Source organism: Megalobrama amblycephala, linkage group LG14 (genome assembly GCF_018812025.1).
Source record: "Megalobrama amblycephala isolate DHTTF-2021 linkage group LG14, ASM1881202v1, whole genome shotgun sequence".
Lineage (NCBI taxonomy): Eukaryota > Metazoa > Chordata > Actinopteri > Cypriniformes > Xenocyprididae > Megalobrama > Megalobrama amblycephala.
The window spans coordinates 30,104,725-30,125,589 of NC_063057.1; the positions used below are offsets into that span (position 1 = coordinate 30,104,725).

Here is a 20,865-nt window from a genome sequence, read left to right on the forward strand (position 1 = left end):
TGGGCTCTCAACCCAAGCGGGCAAGGCACGCCCTGGGATTCATACGCCAGGGCAATGGCATCCACAATCCAGTGGGACATCCTCTGCTTGGAGACAGCCTTTCCCTTCTGCAGGCTTCCGTAACAGACAAAGAGCTGATCTGAGGTCCTGAATAGGGCTGTGACGGTGGCAAATTTTTACTACCGTGGTGGTAAATCACCAACAACCGCCAGTGTTGGTGGGGTCCAAAGGGGGGGCGGGGTTTGGTTTTATTATTAGAGATTGCATTAAACTTGCATTTCGCTGTCATTTTGATGGACAGGATCGAAAAAAATCCATCATAATCAATATTTACCCGTCATTTGAATTTTTATAAGTCATAGCTTCTGATTTTGTCTACATTTTCATTTTTATTCACAAACTTACAGGATAAGCAAATAGGCCTAGCTTTGAATTTATTTATATTATGAAAAGAAAGTTGATCAAAAACTGCGTCACTTTTCAGTATTCATCTTGAACACTTGTCACGGATTGTGAGTGAATGCGATCATCCTTTCCCTTTTACTACTGTACAGAACGAAAAAAACTTGAATGAAAAGAAAAAAATATGTTGAAAGATACTAGCTTACCGAAATCTGTATCGTGTCAGTTCAATCAGTGTTGCAAACAATATCATGTAACAGAAAAGCCATTCGCTGACCATAAACTTATAGTCAGCAAGAAAATAACAAAACTTAATTATGTAAGTAAGCATAAGTAATTTTATTGTAACAAAATTGACTTAAACTAGGGTACTCGTCTGTTTTCATTTTATTCTGGAGAGACTGAACTCGCGCTCTGCTGCCACACTGGAGCGCACACACCACCCACTGGACAGGGGTAGGAATTACAGTTACAAGCTAACTAATCTGTCAAAATGATGGATGGGCTACAGATTTTTTCCGTCACTGCTAAAAAAAAATCCATCAATGACGGAAAATATTTTTTTTATATATATATATATATATATATATATATATATATATATATATATATATATATATATAAATGTCACACTACCACCGGTGACACTCCACGACCACGGTGCCAACTTCACCACCGCGGTGGCGCGGTTGTCATGCCTACCGTCACAGCCCTAGTCTGAAGCCTTGCATTCTGTCCATGTACACACGCAGAGTGCGGACGGGACAGAGCAGAGCTAGGGCTGGGTCTGCCTCCTCTGAATGCAGCGCTTGCAGGTTCACTACCTGATCTCTGAAGGGAGTGGTAGGAACCTTGGGCACATATCCGGGCCGGGGTCTCAGGATGACATGAGAGTCACCGGGCCCGAATTCCAGGCACGATTTGTCGACCAAAAATGCGTGCAGGTTCCCTACCCTCTTGAGCGAAGCCAATGCAACCAGGAGGACAGTCTTAAGGGACAGTACTTTTAACTTAACTGATTGCAAAGGTTCTGTAATGAAGAGTCTGGAGGCAGCGGATCCATTTGCAGCTTTATTGTGAGATAGATGTACACAGGTAGGAGCAAGACAATATCGTAATCGGGGACAGGCAGAAGGTCGAGGCTGGCGGCTAGATGCTGGGTCGTGTCACAGGCAGGGATCGAGGCAGGCGGCAAGAGCTCAGAGACGGTAAACAGGCACAGTTCAGGGTATGCAGCAAGGGTTCAGCAGAGATAAACAGTCCAAGTCGTAACGAGATATCAGTCCACAAAATAAACGCTCAGAAATGACTACTAAAAGCAAATCAAGACTTCGCGAAGCTGTGTGTGTGTGTGCGTCTTAAATAGTGTGGTGTGATATGGCGCAGGTGCAATGTGATCAGTCCCAGGAATGCGGGCTGATGGGAGATGGAGTCCAGATGGGTGCGAATCAGTATTCCGGGGAGGGCTCCCTCCGGTGGCCCGGAGGATGCACCGGAGGAGCTGTATTCGTGACAGAGCCCCCACCCTGCGAGCGGCTCCAGACGCGAGGAGGCGGACGCCGGGGTCTACCACGAGGTCGTGGGGCCGGTCTCTCCGGATGCGTCCGATGGAACTCTTCCAAGAGGTTGGGGTCCAGAATATCATTCGCATTGACCCAGGATCGCTCCTCTGGACCGTACCCCTCCCAGTCCACCAGGTACTGTAGCCTCGGGCCCCGGCGCCTTGAATCGAGCAGCTCTCGAACACGATAGGCCTCCTCGCCCTCTATCAGCAGCGGTGGGGGTTGTAGGTCCTGAGCCTCCTCCGGATCTCCTCGCGGGCCCCCGGAGGGTTTCAACAGCGAGACATGGAAAGTAGGAGAAACACGGTAATTAACAGGTAAATCTAAACGAAAGGATACTGGGGTGATTTGTTTTACAATTTGGAAAGGCCCGACATACCTGGGACTGAGTTTTCTGCATGGGAGTCTCAGCCGGAGATCTCGGGTGGATAACCATACCCACTGGCCCACAGCATACCGAGGTTGGGGTCGACGCCGTCGGTTGGCCTGGGTTTCGTGTCTCCTGACGGCACGTTGAAGATGTTGATGAGCCGCATCCCAAGTTTCCTCACTTCTTTGCATCCATGTGCTGACTGCTGGTAACTCTGAGGGCTCACCTGACCATGGAAACAAGGGTGGTTGATACCCCAGGACACACTGGAACGGAGTGATGCCGGTGGCGGGTTTTTGCAAGGAATTCTGCGCGTATTCTGCCCACATGAGATAACGACTCCAGTCTGCTTGTTGGTGATGACAGTAGGTGCGGAGAAATCGAGTGAGCTCCTGATTCATTCGTTCGGTCTGGCCGTTGGATTCTGGGTGGTAGCCTGACGTAAGACTGATATTGACATTTAACTGTTTGAAGAAAGCAGCCCAGACCCGGGAGGTGAACTGGGGCCCTCTGTCGAACACAATGTCATCGGGTAAGCCATACAGTCGAAACACGTAATTACAGAGTACCTCAGCAGTTTCAAAGGCTGTGGGTAGTTTGAGGAGTGGTATTGCCTTGAGAGGGAGGCAGGTCTGTGATAAAATCTATGGCAATGTGTGACCAGGGCCGTTGAGGAACGGGTAGAGGTTGGAGCAGTCCAGCAGGTCGCTGGTGGAGCGACTTGGAGGTTTGACAGGCGACGCAGTGATGGATGAATTGGGTGACGTCCTGTGACATGGTCTCCCACCAGAAACGATTCTGCAAGAGGTTGAGCGTGGCTGTGATGCCAGGGTGCCCTGAGCTGGGTGAATCATGTACCTGATGTAATACCTTGTCCCGGAGGTGAGTGGGAACGTAAGTACGGTTGAGTGGGCAGGTGGATGGTGGCGCTGTTTGTTCATTGGCTTGGGTCAGTTCTGTCATAATATCCCATTGGACGGGGGCAAGGAGGAGCGATTTAGGAATAATGTACTCCTCGTCCTTACACGATTCGGTGGCCTCAGTCTGTCGAGACAAAGCGTCCGCCTTGGTGTTCTTGGACCCGGGTCTGTATGTGACTTTGAAATCAAATCGAGTGAAGAACATGGCCCATCGAGCTTGGCGTGGATTTAGTCTTTTGGCTGAACGTAGGTACTCCAGATTTTTGTGGTCCGTGAACACGGTGAACGGGTGTTGCGCTCCCTCCAACCAATGCCGCCACTCTTCTAGGGCGGCCTTCATGGCCAGCAGTTCTCGATCTCCTACATCATAATTTCGTTCAGCAGACGATAGTTTGCGAGAGAAGAAGGCACACGGGTACATTTTCTCAGGATCGCCCTGGCGTTGGGATAGAATAGCGCCAATACCGGTGTTAGAGGCGTCCACCTCCACAATGAACGGTCGTTCCGGGTCAGGGTGACGGAGGATGGGCGCCGAGGTGAACCGGTCTTTCAGCTCTTGAAAAGCTCTGTCAGCTTCAGGGGACCAGTGCAGGCGGGAGGACGAGCGTTTTGTCATGGACGTCAATGGTGCGGCTACACAACTGAAGTTTCTGATGAATCGCCTGTAGAAATTAGCAAAGCCCAGGAACCGCTGCAGTTCTTTGAGTGTGTGTGGTTTGGGCCAATCCAGCACCGCCCTTACTTTGCAGTCGTCCATAGCTACCCCATCTCTGCTGATGACATACCCCAGGAACGCTGTGGACGTCTGGTGAAACTCGCACTTTTCGGCCTTGGCATACAATCGATGTTCGATCAGTCTCTGTAACACAGTTCTTACATGCTGGACGTGTTCTTCAAGGGAACTAGAGTATATCAAGATGTCGTCGATATATACGACGACCCATCGGTTTAGCATGTCTCTGAATACGTCGTTGATATAAGACTGGAACACAGCTGGACTATTGGACAGGCCGAACGGCATCACGAGGGTCTCGTAGTGGCCAGTGGTTGTTGAAAAGGCCGTTTTCCATTCATCCCCTTCCCGGATGCGGATGAGATTATAGGCGCACCGGAGGTCTAGCTTGGTGAAATACTTGGCCTGTCTTAACTGTTCGAGTGCAGCTGGTACCAGAGGAAGCGGATAGCGAAATTTTACTGTGATGTCGTTCAGACCCCTGTAGTCAATGCAAGGCCTCAGACCCCCGTCCTTCTTTTTAACGAAGAAGAACCCGGCGGACGCTGGTGAAGTGGACGGTCGGATGAATCCCTTGGCTAGCTCCTCCTCAATGTAGGTTTTCATAGCTGTGGTTTCTGGTTGAGAGAGAGGAAAGATTCGACCCTTGGGAGGTGCTGTGCCGGGTAGAAGATCGATGGCACAGTCGCCGGGCCTGTGAGGAGGGAGTTCAGTGGATCTTTCCTTGCTAAAGGCTACTGCGAGGTCGGAATATTCAGCGGGAATGTTCGGTCTCTCAGTGTTGACCTCCATGGACCGTAGCGGCACCGGGTAAACTGATTGTAGACAATGTGTGCGGCAATGTTCTCCCCAATGTAGTATCTCCCCCTCCTTCCATGACACGTGTGGGTTGTGTGAGCGCAGCCAGGGCAGACCAAGGATGATGGAAATTTGAGGTGCATGAATTACGTAGAAGCAGATGGATTCTTGATGAAGGATGCCGATTCGTAATTTGAGTTCGAGAGTGACGTGTGTGATTCTCCCCTCTCTGATGGGCTTGCCATCTAGCGCCTCCACTGTTAATGAGGAATGACAGTCAGTTAGTGGGATGTTGTGTTCTCTGGCGAAAGTGGCAGACATGAAATTACCCGCCGCCCCTGAGTCCAGAAGAGCATAAGTAGTGATACTTTGGTCTTTAACAAGGAGTTGCGCAGGAATTTTCAGACAGTTGAATGAATAGGTGGGGAGTGGAAGAGAACTCACCGCTCTGGAGCTTGGAAGTGGTGGTCGGACCGGACAGTTATTTTTGATGTGCCCAGGTTGACCGCAGTAGAAGCATAGGTGCAGCTGACGTCTTCTCTCTCTCTCCTCTGGTTGAATAGGTGTATAGCCGAGCTGCATGGGTTCTGGGATTGTGTTGCTGGCCCCGGGGACGCGACCAGGTCGTCGAGTGCGCAGCAGATTGTCAATGTGTATTGCCAGATCGATGAAAGAGTTCAGTGTGCTGCCCTCGTCTCTGCATGCCAGTTCAGCTTGTAAATCCACTGTTAAGCCCCGGCGAAATAACAGTTTCAGGGTATCTTCTACCCAATTGGTTTGTGCAGCCAGCGTGCGAAATTGTAGTGCGTATTCGGCCGCGGTGGCTTTGCCCTGAGTTAGAGAAAGCAGTTGATCACCCGGGCTCTGTCCCCCCTCGGTGTGCTCAAACACTTCTCTGAACCGCTGTAGAAAGTTTGTGAATGAGGGAAATGCCGATCCGTCACCGCGCCAAATGGCAGTGGCCCAATCCAAAGCCTTCCCCGACAGCAGCGAGCAAACAAACGAAATGCGACTTATATCCGTGGGGTACATGGATGGCTGTTGGTTTACGTATAAAGAACATTGTAAAAGGAACCCCTTACATTTAGTTGGTGTCCCGTCGAACTTTTCAGGGAGGGCCAGTCGAGGATTCGGGACGGCCGGAGGGGTTTGAGGCGGCGCGGCGGCTGCAGCGGCCTGCATTCCTGGGGATTCGGGAGGATTGAGCCGGAGGCCTTGAAGCGTTTTCAACAACTCCTCGGTGAGCGAGGTAAGGCGTGAGAGCTGGTGATGGTGCATGGCGAGCTGGCTGGCTTGAGCGGTTAACTCGGTGGATATCTGGGCCAGTGCTGCTGGATCACTTGGTGGCGAAGTCTTCTGTAATGAAGAGTCTGGAGGCAGCGGATCCATTTGCAGCTTTATTGTGAGATAGATGTACACAGGTAGGAGCAAGACAATATCGTAATCGGGGACAGGCAGAAGGTCGAGGCTGGCGGCTAGATGCTGGGTCGTGTCACAGGCAGGGATCGAGGCAGGCGGCAAGAGCTCAGAGACGGTAAACAGGCACAGTTCAGGGTATGCAGCAAGGGTTCAGCAGAGATAAACAGTCCAAGTCGTAACGAGATATCAGTCCACAAAATAAACGCTCAGAAATGACTACTAAAAGCAAATCAAGACTTCGCGAATCTGTGTGCGTCTTAAATAGTGTGGTGTGATATGGCGCAGGTGCAATGTGATCAGTCCCAGGAATGCGGGCTGATGGGAGATGGAGTCCAGATGGGTGCGAATCAGTATTCCGGGGAGGGCTCCCTCCGGTGGCCCGGAGGATGCACCAGAGGAGCTGTATTCGTGACAGGTTCGAAGGGATGACCCCAGAGAGATGTAAGAACCAGGGAGAGATCCCAAGAGGGTATAGAGGAAGGGCGAGGCTTTTTTTATTATTTAGTCTCCTCGCTCAGGAACCTGACGATCAGATCGTGCTTCCCAAAGGACTTGCCATCAACTGCATAGTGATGTGCGGTGATAGCGGCAACATACACTTGAGGGTGGAGGGAGACAGCTTTTGCTCCAGGCCCTCTTGCAGGAAGGAAAGCACAGATCTGACCGAGCATGATCAGGGGGTCCTCTCAGTAAAAGGAGCACCATTCATCGAACAGGTTCCACTAGGAGGCTCCTCGTGGAAGGAGCTCTAGCGGAAGTGATGGTGTCTACGACCGCTTGTGGGAGATTGAGATTGTGTGCCAGGGCATCCGTGCCGAGCGTGCCGCCGGTCAGGGAAAAGAACCACTGGCAGTGGGCAGTCTCTGGGGATGCGAACAAATCTATCTGAGCCTCGCTGAACTGCTGCCAGATCAGCTGGACCGCCTGGGGATGGAGTCTCCATTCGCCCGCAAGCGGAGGCTGCAGTGAGAGCTCGTCAGCTGCCTGGGACATGAATGGCACGAAGCGACCTCAGATGCTTCTGACTTCATAACAAGAGATGGCGGGCAAGTTGCGACATCCGGCGGCAGCGTAGACCATGGCTAACACCATGTCTCTGTGTTCACACAACTGCTCTCGCGAGCTGGCCATGATGAGCCAGTCGTCGAGGTAGTTGAGAATGCAAACGCTCTGTTCCTTGAGTGGAACAATGGCCGCAACCTTCGTGAAGACGCGGGGCGACAGGGCCAGTCCGAAGGGCAGGACTTTGTACTGATATGCTTGACCCTCGAACGCAAACCGTAGAAAGGGTCTGTGGCGAGGCACAATTGACACATGAAAGTACGTGTCCTTCAGATCGATCGCTGCAAACCAATCCTGGGGACGGATGCATTCAAAAATGCGCCTCTGTGTAAATATCTTGAATGGCAGCCTGTGAAGGGACTGATTCAGGACAGATCCAGGATTGGCCATAGCCCTCCGCCCTTCTAGGGTACAATGAAGTAGGGGCTGGAAACAAGTATGTTGAGTGGTTAAACTTGAGACTTCAGAATTCAAATATCTCTTCAACTTGGTCTGTGACCAATCAGATTTTGTTGCTCACTGCCTTCAGCCAATCACAGTTGCTGACGTCACGGTCGTCGTCTGAATCCCCTCGCTCAGTCACTCAGGTGAAGTATAATGTCGCAATGTATAATTTATTTAATAAAACACTGAAAGCACAATACATCGCTCAATCTTGGGAATTCTGACCAGTTCAATCAAGTGACATCGCAGACTGACCGTGATGGCGACGACAACCGGCTAATCTAATGGCCTTCGCGATCCTGAGAGAACCGGAGAAAAGTGCTGCTATTGGGAGGTGAGTTGTAGTCTACCAGTTAACAAACTTTATTTTATTTTCTTTAACAAACGGAGAGCGAGATTTCTGCTTTATCTCTTTTTTGAGTTTGTGTATGGTGGTTTATGGCACATGTTTGTATGCAGAACCAAAACATTCAAATGATTTGTCAAATCAGCCTGTATTCTGTACGATATTAATTCATAAAGTGTTTTATGCTTGACTATGTACCGAAAATATCGACATGCCATTCGGATACAGTTCCTGCTGCTAATCCTCATTTACTGTTAAAAAATATTATTGGTTCAATGTAGGATTCAGACAGACTATTGTAAATGTGAATAAAGAGTTGAACATGCTGTCTTATATCTTTGGTACATTCTGTCAACAGATGCTGTTCTTCACGCCATCAGACACCATGAGAAGCTCATCAGAAAATGGAATATAATGTGTAATTTGTAGTTGTGTATAGAGGGTCACCATTGGTCCAATATATATATATATATATATATATATATATATATATATATATATATATGTTAAATGAAAAACATGGTAAGTTTAGCTGAATCTTATGTTAAGTTTAAATAAAAACTATTGGATTTGTCAATGAAATATGTCTCTTCATTAGTGATGTTCTTACATTGTATTTAATTTAACTTTGGGAAAATGTGTTAAACTGTATTTAAATAGTAGCACAACTGTATTGTGTGAGATTATGTAATTCAAAGTACAGTAGTCAACATTTGAAGTGGATCGAAAAATTCAGCAAAGTTGTCCTAAGAAGAAGGTTTTCATCCCCTTCAAATGTTGATTATATTATACAAAGTATAAGTAACAACAAAGTGTATTATTATTGACTGAAATGTGTGTAATTTTTAGAATTTGGAACAAGCCAAAGTTACTGAGCATACAGTATATACTATTACCTGTAAAATAATATGTTCAGTGTATATTGCTTGTGTGTTCTGAAGACACTCGTAATTATTTTGCAATGTACTTAAATCACAAATAAAGTGTACTTACAACACAAATAAAGTGTACTTATAACACAAAGTGTACTCATAACAGAAGTAAAGTATACTTATAACACAAATAAAAGTATACTTATAACACAAATAAAGTATACTTATAATACAGCGTATATTATAACAAAAAATATTCTTATAACAAAAATAAAGTATACTTATAACACAAATTAAGTACACTTTAATATCACTAATTAAGCATGTAATTAGTCCCTACACAGACATATACTTAAAATGTACTAAGTATACTTGAAGTTGTTCCAATTTAGCACACATAAGTATACTAAATATACTTAAAGCAGAACTAAGTAACCTTTTTTACCTTCATAAATAGTTTTCTAAGTCCTTACGATGGTTAATTGACTTGTAGTGGTGTGTTTGAGGCGAGCACTAACCCCCTCTGGCACGTCTACGCCAGAATACAGCACTTGCAAGTTGAGGTGCGCCGACCCGACACAATCTCACCTCATGTTCACGTTCACGCGAGAGTGACAAAATGCTTTACGGTAATTCAAAAACAATGTATATATTATGACTTTATAAGACAATTTAGAAAATTACCCTCCTCCTCTTTCCTGTACTGTATTTGCAAAACTACTGCGCTGGTGAGCGTTGTAGTCGTTGTAGTCCAGAGCTGCACTTGGAGTATTTATGACAGTGTGATTCACTGAAGGAAACTGTAGGGGGAGCTTCGTAAATCTTACAGAGTTCTGCTTTAAAGTTGTATTTTAATACTACTTCATTTCAACTTAAATATACTTAGTACAAAATTAGTTGTTTCAAAATAGCACACTTTAAATTAACTAATCATTAACACACTTGAAATATACTAATAATTAATCTTGCTGCAAGTATACTTAGCATACTTTTTTTTCACTAGGGGAGTGCTTCAAAGCAATCATTGTTGGGGAAATATTCATGAAAATATGAGGAAAAGAAAATGACACAATGTATCTTTATTATCTTATTTCTCTAGGATGAAGAGATACAGATCAATGATCAGTAACATGATACACTTAAAAAAGTATTATTTAACATTATTAGATTTACTACTTTAACAAAACACTTTTGAGTCATATATGATATTCATGGGTCCTGTCTGTCACCGGGTGTACTCATAATAGGGACGGTTGCCTTGAACCGAACCTGAGCACGATTGTCCCTCCTCCCCCGCTGGCCTGCACTCACAATGCACTTAACGTTCCAGGTCGGAGCGCACTTACGTCATATACGATGCAACTTTTTGAATGGAAGAAAACAGGAAGAAATGCGCTTTCGCTAAGGTACTGCCTAATATATATTATCATTTATGCCGCGCATCGATTTTCACTTGCACATAACAAAGGCAGCTGACATTAATGGAGAATTTGCAGACCTGTTATAAACCCAAATACACTCAAATTAATTACATGAATTGTTTGTACTATCAGAGTAGTAAAAAAGATGTTTGCCGTCGTTATAATGACAGTAGTACACACAAAAGTAGTAGCTGTTCCGCACTCCAGCATGGTTAGTGCTCACACTGCATGTGAACCGCGCTCTGGCTTACCTCGTCCAAGTCCAAGTAAACAAATCGTGGCTGGGCACGGTTTGGAGCGATCACACTAGTTAAACAAACCGGGCTTTGGGGGTCATACGTGCTCAGGCACGGTTCAGAACGCCTAGTGTGAGTACACCCTCAGTGCTGAAGCTCTTTATACAAACTTACATGTATAGACAGCTCAGAAGTTATGAATATAGTGTATTATACTGACTTTTATACAGTAATCTACTGCAAATTTCAAAACACACATTAGTCCTCATTAATACAGGTTCATATGTTAATCTTAAAATAATCTTAAAGGGATAGTTCACCCAAAAATGATATAAATACTGTTCGGTTTCTCTCACAAACCGATCGTTTCGTGTCTTAGGACATCAATGTGTCGTCACGAGCCGCAGGGTTTAATATGGATTTGTCTATGCAAGTGTTTTCGACTCTTATAGATTGTGTTCCCATTCACTCGCATTATTTGACTGACAGACAGCAGCGGTTGCAGTTAAAAATCATCATTTGTGTTCTACTGAAGAAACAAAGTCACCTACATCTTGGATGCGCTGGGGGTAAGCAGATAAACATCACATTTTCATTTTTGGGTGAACTATCCCTTTAAATCATACACTGAAAGTTCAGAATTATTGGAATTACATTCTTCAAAGCTCCTGTTATTTTAAGGGAAACAGTAGATAACCACTGAAAGTGTTGTGGTTATACTCGTTATCAAATATCCTCCTGCCAGCCACAAGTCTCACATAGACAACATCTCCAACCTCCAGGATCAACACAACTCCATTTGAGGCGTTTAATGCATTCTGAGGCTGTTCATCATATGCAAAAACCACATGCTTTCCATTCTTCATAATGTCTGCAGCTGCTGTAGTTGGGCCAATACCAGTTACAGAGACTCTGAACATGTACGCTCCTTTCAGTGGGGCTGTGAAAATACCTAAATCAAATAACAAGAGATACAGAATCAGCTGTTTCCTGTATGACTGATCAATTACCAAGCACACTGTGTAATAGTTTTGAAAGATGGCAGATAATTTAATTCTCTTATACACATTACACAACTGCAGAGAGGTCTGAATGGAGCAGAAGGTTTTCATTACTTTAAACTGAGTTTTATGACTCCATTTCATTGATAATTACCTGTAATTGGGTTGTAGGCATTCCCTATGTTTGTGAAGACTTTCTTGTAGGTTAGTGTGATGTCAGTGGTAAAAGGACCAGTATATCCACTGCCAGATTCCATCAGTGCAGCTGAAAAAGCTATTTCTCTGTCTGTTATTGAAAACATAAGCAGTATCGTGATATATTTGTAACGGCTCATTACACTTTGACGTTGTCAGTTTTTCGTTCACATTATCACCTTCAATTAATGAATAAGCAAAATAAATAACAAATTTTGAAATCAAATGATTATGATAATTGTCCTTATTAATTTATCTGAACGAAAATCATAAAAGATAATGATGAAAAAAGGGTGTGGTCGGAAAAGGAGACAGGGGCTGAGTCCGAAAACCTAGTTAGCTATCTTGCTGCCTCGCTGTCTTATAAGTGAATGACTTGTACGGCAGCATTTGTGCATGAAGGCACCTCACGAAACAATTTCGGACAGACTTCTGAGGCAGCGTAACAGTTTAATGATCTAGAGCAATATAGCGCGAGCTTTGGTGAGAACTAAACAAATATCTAATTATTACAGTTGTAATTTCTCGATAGAAATGATATCAAAATTGAAATATGTTGTTCAAAGTCGTTATACACATACTGAGCAGCAAACGCAACTTTCGGACGCCATCTTTAATTATCTAGCTCAAGTGTCACAGAATGGAGAACACAGGATTGTGGGATATCAGAGGCAGGGAAGGATACATTATAAGATCCGGTAGGGGAAAGGAAGGAGAGATAAGTCGCGGAAGAGAGAGTCAGGTGGAAATGACAGAACTGGTGCAAGTTGCATTGAATGGTGTATAGCCTAACCAAGATCGCTGGAGATTCAATCCTTGGGAAGTACTACTGGAAGATCACGTTCGCATCTTTGAATGTATAGGCTACTCTGCACAAGGACGAGTTGACGAGACAATCGAAATGGAATATACCGGACGGAATTATCGGCACGACAAACGGGCATATTTATTTTGTTATTTATATGCCTAAATGAAGTGAAATAATAATTCTCTTGGTTTTGAAACTTTTGTTGAGAGTCCTTTATTTTATTTAAGCGCTGAGTGGGGTCATTATATAATTTTTTTTCCAACAGTTCCCTTTCGATACTTCACTCGTACTGCGTATGGGGGAAAAGTCTCCCTTTTTCCCCGCTACTGAAGCCTTTTCAATAACGCAGTGCAGCTGCATCGTCATTGGTTCACTCATTGCAAGTCGTTGAACCAATGACGGCGTGGCTTTGCTGCGCGGCCTATGGCGACAAAGCGCGCAAACTTTCCCGCCGAAATGGGCGGGGAAAGGCCCTATATAAGTGAGCATTTCACCATAGGCAACTCAGTCCTTTCTCCTTCAGCGACGACTTGTCTTCTCCTCGCTGATCCTCGCAGAAGCCTGCTCGCCTGGAAAGAAGCTCGCCGCCTTGGAAGAAGCTCTGCTGCCGTCGAAAAGAGGCCCTGCAGCGGACCCAGCTGAGTCGCCGGATTCGCCAGCGCCTTCGCCCTCGCCGACTGCACGCCGTCGACGAGCTGCCGCCTCCCGCTTCCTGCTTCCGGCCCGGTCTCAGCGCGTCTCCTGCCGCCATCTGGTGCATCTAATAGAGCATTTTTTCCGCGGTTCACACACCGCATTAAGAGCACTTTCCACAGCGGTTTTCACCGTTTACGGCCTTCGCCATTAAAGAGCACCACAATCGCCGTTTTCACAGCGCCCCGGCATTTTTCAATGCCTCACCACTGCACTACGTGCAGAGCCCCTCTGCTTGATGCAGACGGCCACGGTGAGTGCGTCGGATGTCTGGGCAAGTCCCATGCAGATGATGCGCTTGCTGGAGGCTCATTCTCTCACTGCGAGTCTATGAGCCTGGCATCGCTGCACTCACGGGCTTCTTTCTTCAAGGGAAGTGACCCCGCCGATCGCGCCCTCCCCTCTCCTTCCTCCCGCGAGCCGGCTAGAAAGAGACAGCGGGGAAGACCGGCCCAGCGCGCTGAGCTGAGCGAGCTCACGTCGGCCCACTGCCCGTGTGCCTCGCCCTCTCCCAGCAGAGAACAGTCCCCAGTTCTGTTCTCCCGCCCTGAACAACGTCCCTCGGCTGATGCAAGCGACCTTGTTTCCTTCTGCGGTTCCGACGAAGAGCAGCTCGATGACTCCGTGTCTCTGGCAGCCTCTGAACCGGAGCACTGGCTGGGCGAGTGGGACGACCCCGCCCCCCTGCCTCCCCTGGAGCCCATTGATCTCGGCGCGGGTATAGACACCGAAATTTTCCGCGTCCTATCTAAAGCCGTGGAGGAATTGGACCTCAACTGGGCTCCACCAGAGGAGCCGTCACGAAGCCGCCTGGATGAGTGGTTCCTCCCAGGCCGCCGTCAAGCTCCTCAGCAATGCTCGGCCCCGTTCTTTCCTGAGGTTCACCAGGAACTGGCGAAGTCATGGCGCGCCCCCTATTTAGCCCGCCTGCACACTTCACACCGCTCAGTCCTCACCTCAGTTGATGGTTCGGAGGAGAAGGGTTACGAACACCTGCCGCCCCTGGACGAAGCAGTGGCCGCTCACCTCTGTCCGCCCGCGGCCGTGGGCTGGAAGACGAAGCGTTCCCTTCCGTCTAAACCCTGCAGGACCACCTCTGCCCTTGCAGGAAGAGCGTACGCCTCCGCTGGCAAAGCCGCCTCAGCACTCCATTCTATGGCCATCTTCCAGGTCTTCCAGGCCAAACTTCTCCGCGCCATGGACGAGTCTGGCACTGAAGAGACCGCCTTCAGGGACCTCCGCAGCGCGACTGATTTAGCCCTGCGGGCCACAAAAGCAGCGGCCCAAGCCATTGGCAGATCAATGGCCAGCCTGGTGGTGCTGGAGCGCCATTTATGGCTTAACCTGACGGAAATTAATGATCAGGACAAGACGGCCTTCCTGGATGCGTCTATCTCCCCGTCAGGACTCTTTGGACCGGCAGTGGAAGGTTTCACGGAGCGTTTCACGGCAGCACAGAAGTCTTCTCAAGCGATGAGACATTTCCTGCCCAAGCGTTCAAGCTCAGCATCTGCTCCTAGCCGCCCCAGGCCTGCGCCGGCTCAGCAGATGAAACCAGCCCCTCCTGCCTCTCAGGCTGCGCCGCCCAAAGAGTACTGCCACCGCTCGCGCTCTGCTAAGCGCACGACCTTCCCGAAACGCCAGGGACCCCGGCCCAAGATCGTGCTGGACCCGGCGCCTCAGAAGTCGTCCTGATCAGCCAGAAAAGAAGAGGACCGGGGCATGTCTCGCCATGGCCGGACCACCCCGAAAGCTCGCTCGCACATGCTCCCCTCCGCCTCGTTTATCTCTGGGCGCGGGACAAATGCAGTCTGCAGTAACAGGGCCCACACTTGTTGCGTCCTCAACAACCGCCGTTATCACAGCGACCCAATTTTTACACACTCCTCAAAAGAGCTTATTTCCTCTTCCTCCCATACCTGTGTGCGACCCCCTTCTAAGCGGGTCGCCATCCGATGTCATTCTACCCCTTGCTGCCCGGGTCGAGGCTTGGCAAGCCATCCCCGGTGTGTCAAGTTGGATTCTGAGAACCATAAGCCTAGGCTACTCGCTCCAGTTTGCCAGAAGGCCCCCGCGCTTTGGCGGGGTGATTCAAACTACGGTACAACCGGACGACGCTCACGTCCTCCGGGCCGAGGTTTTGACTCTTCTGAGAAAAGGCGCTATAGAATTAGTGCCCCCTTCGCAGAGCGAGTCGGGCTTCTACAGCCGTTACTTCCTGGTTCCAAAGAAAGACGGCGGTCTCAGACCAATTCTGGACCTCAGACTTCTGAACCTTTCCCTCATGAAGCGAAAGTTCAGAGTGCTAACGCTGAAACAGATCCTCGCACAAGTATGTCACGGGGACTGGTTCTGCTCGCTGGACCTGAAAGATGCTTACTTTCATATCCAGATAGCCCCCAAGCACAGGCGATTCTTGAGATTCGCGTTCGAGGGTGTGGCTTACCAGTATACGGTCCTTCCCTTCGGGTTGTCTCTAGCTCCTCACACTTTCACGAAGTGCATGAACGCCGCACTCTCCCCTCTCAGACAGATGGGTATACGCGTTCTGAACTATCTCGACGACTGGCTCATCCTAGCCAGCTCGCGGTCAGAGCTGGAACACCACAGATCCGTGCTTCTCAGCCACCTGCAGTGTCTGGATCTCAGGGTCAATTTAGCCAAGAGCTCGCTGCTTCCCACTCAACGTATCTCGTTCCTGGGTGCAGTTCTCGGCTCTGTCAGTATGACGGCAGTAGTCTCGTCAGAGCGCGCTCTGACCATTCAGCAGCTCGCGGCTTCCGTCAAGAACAAAGCCTACCTCCCTCTGAAGCTGTTCCAGAGGTTGCTAGGGCTGATGGCTTCCGCCTCCCCCGTGCTGCAGCTAGGCCTGCTACGAATGCGGCCTCTTCAGTACTGGTTGAAATTTCGGGTCCCTCCTCACGCATGGCGGCACGGCCGCTTGCGCCTCAAGGTCAATCAGGCCTGCGTAGCAGCCCTGAGGCCCTGGACGAACCCCTCTTGGTTCAGTCTTGGAGTACCCCTACAGGCGGTGTCACGGAGGACGGTGCTTTCCACGGACGCGTCCAACCTGGGTTGGGACGCTCTGTGCGAGGGCAGTCCGGCCTTCGGCTCGTGGTCCCACGAGGAAAGCCATCTGCACATCAACTGCCTCGAGATGCTGGCAGTGATTCGAGCCCTACAGGCCTTTCAGGCTCATTTGATGGATCGCCACGTCTTAGTCCAATCGGACAGCATGACAGTGGTGTCATATATCAACCGCCAAGGAGGTCTTTCGTCCAGCCGCCTATGCGCCCTGGCGAAACGACTGCTAGAATGGGCTTCTTCATGGGTTCGGTCGCTCAGAGCGACCCACATCCCCGGAAAGAACAACCTGGGAGCAGACATGCTGTCCCGGAGCAACGTCCCCTCAGACGGGTGGACGCTCCATCCCCAGATAGTTCACACCATTTGAGAGTTATTCGGGAAGGCAGAGGTAGACCTCTTCGCCTCTCAAGACAGCTCTCATTGCTCAATTTATTTTTCGAAGAAGGAAAATGCGCTGGCCCACTCTTGGCCCAACACCCTTCTTTACGCTTTTCCCCCGGTCGCTCTGATCCCCCAGGTGATCAGGCGTATTAGGGAAGACAGACACAGAGTTCTGTTAGTGGCCCCGCTCTGGAGGTGCCAAGTTTGGACCTCGGAGCTATTCATCGAGCTGCCCCCTGGCCGATTCCTCTGAGACGGGACCTCCTCTCTCAGGCGAACGGAACAATCTGGCACCCACGGCCGGAGCTGTGGGCTCTGCACCTGTGGTCTCTCGACGGGAGCCTTCTGACCTCCCCGAGAACGTGCTAAAAACCATTTCACAAGCTAGAGCCCCGTCCACTAGACGCCTCTATGCTCAAAAATGGGCAGTCTTTGTTAGCTGGTGTTCTACACGCAACATAGACCCTGAGGAATGCGACGTAGCCGATATACTGTCCTTCCTCCAGGAGCGCCTGGACGCGGGGCGAGCCCCCTCCACGCTCAAAGTATATGTAGCAGCCATCGCAGCGTTTCACGCTCCTATTGCTGGCCAGTCTGTGGGTCGGAACAACCTCGTTGTTAGGTTTCTAAGGGGTTCCAGGCGGTTGCATCCACCACGGACCCCTACGGTTCCTTCCTGGGACCTCCATTTGGTCCTCAGAGCTCTAAAGGGCCCGCCCTTTGAGCCACTGCGCCAAGCAGACCTTAGGCCCCTGACGCTTAAAACCGCCCTGCTTCTTGCACTGGCGTCGATCAAGCGTGTTGGCGATTTGCAGGCCCTTTCTGTTAGCCCTGCATGCCTCGAGTTTGGGCCAGACGACTCTAGAGTCGTGCTGAAACCTAAGGTGGGCTACGTTCCCAAGGTGCTTTCTACACCTTTCAGATCGCAGGTCATTTCGCTCTCTGCGTTTCCCCCTATGCCGGGCGATCGGGAGCAGGAATTACTTTGCCCTGTCAGGGCACTGCGCATTTACATTGAGCGATCACAACCCTTCCGGCAGTCTGATCAGCTCTTTGTTTGCTTTGGCGGCTGCACCAAAGGGTTTCCGGTCTCAAAGCAATGTCTTTCGCGTTGGATTGTCGACGCTATCACGCTCTGTTATTCCTCGGTGGGGATCCCTTGCCCCATAGGAGTAAGAGCCCACTCCACTAGGGGTATGGCCTCATCTTGGGCCTGGTCCAGTGGAATTTCCATTAAAGACATTTGTGAGGCGGCCGGCTGGTCCTCGCCGTCCACTTTTGCCAGATTTTATCAGTTGGACGTTCCGACCTTACAGGCTCGGGTCCTCTCGGCGTAATTACTTTGGGTGTACAGTAGTACATATGAAAGTGCTATATAAATGCCTCATTCATTCATTCATTCATTATGCGGCCATTATAGTTCTGCGTTTTACGCAAAACCCGGGAGTCTCTCCCTCATAGTGCACAAGGGTTACGGCGGCTTCGGCCTTCTCACTTGACACTCGGTCCCCTCGCGGTGTCCGGTCAAGTCCAGTCGTTCCCCAGCAGTGGCACGGCGTGGTTGAATTCATTCCCCCATACGCAGTACAAGTGAACTATCGAAAGGGAACTTAATCGGTTACTAAACGTAACCTCGGTTCCCTGAGATACGGAACGAGTACTGCGTTACTTGCCGTGCCACTAGGCTGCGGCTCAGTGTCGTCGCTTCAGTCGATATGGCCTGAGTTGCCTATGGCGAAATGCTCACTTATATAGAGCCTTTCCCCACCCATTTCGGCGGGAAAGTTTGCGCGCTTTGTCGCCATAGGCCGCGCAGCAAAGCCGCGCCGTCATTGGTTCAACGACTTGCAATGAGTGAACCAATGACGATGCAGCTGCACTGCGTTATTGAAAAGGCTTCAGTAGCGGGGAAAAAGGGAGACTTTTCCCCCATACGCAGTACGAGTGAAGTATCTCAGGGAACCGAGGTTACGTTTAGTAACCGATTAAGTTATTTAAACTGTCTGGTGCCCGAACAAACAGAAACTTTAAATTGTGTGGCCATGCTACATATTACTGTATTACACTGAGAATGTACTGAATTTAACATCATTCAAGATCACTTTCACCTCTATTTTCCTTTCTCAACTCCTCCACTTGACTTGAAATTTCTGTGAAGGAATAAAGATTCTGTTGTAATTATTATCTATTATTGTAATAGATAACATAATTTACACAGTATACACTCAACTTTACACTAACATTTACACTATAAAATGTATCACATTGGTGTTTTACTTTAAGAATCATTGATAAAAGAGTGAATGTTCTGATCAGATACCTTCATCTTTCTTGTTCATCTCATCCCTCAGTTGTGTCTCTAAAGCTCTGATGTTTTCTTTCTGCTCTGTAACAGTGGTGGTCAGTTCTCTAATGTTTTCTTTCTGCTCTGTAACGGTGGCGGTCAGTTCTCTCAGTGATGCATAGATGTCAGGGAAGCACAGATTGTAGTATTGTTGGCTGTCAGTTGAAGCTTCAGCTCTCAAAGTGTCTGTTTGAGGTGGATTCTGTCTTCTGTTCTCAGAGCTGATCTGTTGACTGATCTCATTCTCATTGAGTCCTCCATCTACCTGCTGCTGGATGACAAACACAAAGGTTTCCAACAGCAGCAGTATACATACTAAAGCCTTCATTCTTCACTGATGTTGTTTCCAGCTCTTGCTCTGTCATCCTCACAGCCTCTCATGTTCCTTTTATAGTGTCCTGATTTACTGTCCTTTGTACTCGATTTATGTTGCTTCAGATAAATTAGTTCAAGTTGATTGTTAATCATAATCATATTTCTGACCTCTGATATAGATGGTCACTCCACTCTCTGGTATCAATGTTCATATCTTACAAAAGTTACCAGGTTTACCAGCTTTATTTTGTAACAAAAAAAAGATAGAACATTGGATGTAAATATACAAAATCAAATAAAATTAGTAAGTGATATGTACACATATAATGTTTAAGCCTTGTGGCTATACTATTGAAACAGTGTGTATTTTAATGTTTACTGCTTGCCCCATTTACATTGATTGCAAGTGTCCACCAATTTATTTAACTTAAAGGTGCCATTGAATGAAAAATTGAATTTACCTTGGCATAGTTAAACAAGAGTTCAGTACATGGAAATGACATACAGTGAGTCTCAAACACCATTGTTTCCTCCTTCTTATATAAATGTCATTTGTTTAAAAGACCTCAGAAGAACAGGCGAATCTCAACATAACACCGTTACACTGTTACGTAACAGTCGGGATCATTAATATGTACACCCCCATTATTTGCATATGCCAGCCCATGTTCAAGGCATTAGACAAGCCAGTATTAACACAGTATTAAGGATACCACCGCGTTTTTTTTCTTACCAGTGTGAAAGAGACTCAAAATACGCTGTCAGTGTTTCACATACAATTAAGAGTTATACACCATTTTAATCTGTGGAATATCTTCTTTTATTTGTGTACACTCAGAGTAAAAACAAAATGTGCTTTTTGCAAAATAAAGAAAACTAACATGATGCGTGATCTCTCGTCTCCCTCTGAACAAAGTCCAATCTGATAGTTCTCAGAAAATGAACTGTAACTTAGTGAATACTAAACACAAAAAAAATAGACTTTTGTCTAAAAAAATATCAGGTTTTAAATCGTGTAAGTCAAATCGAAAACAAACATTCTGTGTTTATGTAATCTGTATGAAAAGAGAGCCATGTCAGAAGTCCGTGATTCAGCTCATTACCCACTAATGCGCCCACGCCCACGGAGCCAGCGCTATTCAGATGCAAATTCTGAGTCAATATATGCATACATCGTCTCAATCATGTATTTATTGTCTTGAAAAGTGTTTATCTGGATGTTATAGCGACCTCTGGCCTCTGTTAGTTCCTGGAGAGTGTTTTACGGTGTGTATTTTGATCTTAACACCTTTTAAAGCACACACATAGAACCACACACACTTCTGTGTGCTGCAGTCCAGTTCTGCTCCTCTGTAGCGGTATTGTACAGTTATTAATCAATTTATGGGTTAAATATGAATTATAATAAACCATAAAGTTTATGGTCAATTATGACGCATATATCGACCCAAGGGGG

At 47.7% G+C, this 20,865-nt stretch overlaps 1 protein-coding gene across 1 annotated transcript; it reads right to left on the reverse strand.

Annotated features, from left to right (window-relative positions):
* Positions 1 to 11,091: 11,091 nt before the first annotated feature.
* LOC125245143 (multimerin-2-like) lies at positions 11,092 to 19,538 on the reverse strand. Its single transcript, XM_048155631.1, has 4 exons — positions 19,071 to 19,538; positions 18,859 to 18,900; positions 11,741 to 11,872; positions 11,092 to 11,537 (listed from the first exon to the last, which is right to left on the reverse strand). Exons 1-4 carry the CDS (start codon positions 19,420 to 19,422, stop codon positions 11,257 to 11,259), a joined length of 807 nt encoding a protein of 268 aa, XP_048011588.1. The 5' UTR covers positions 19,423 to 19,538; the 3' UTR covers positions 11,092 to 11,256.
* Positions 19,539 to 20,865: the final 1,327 nt, after the last annotated feature.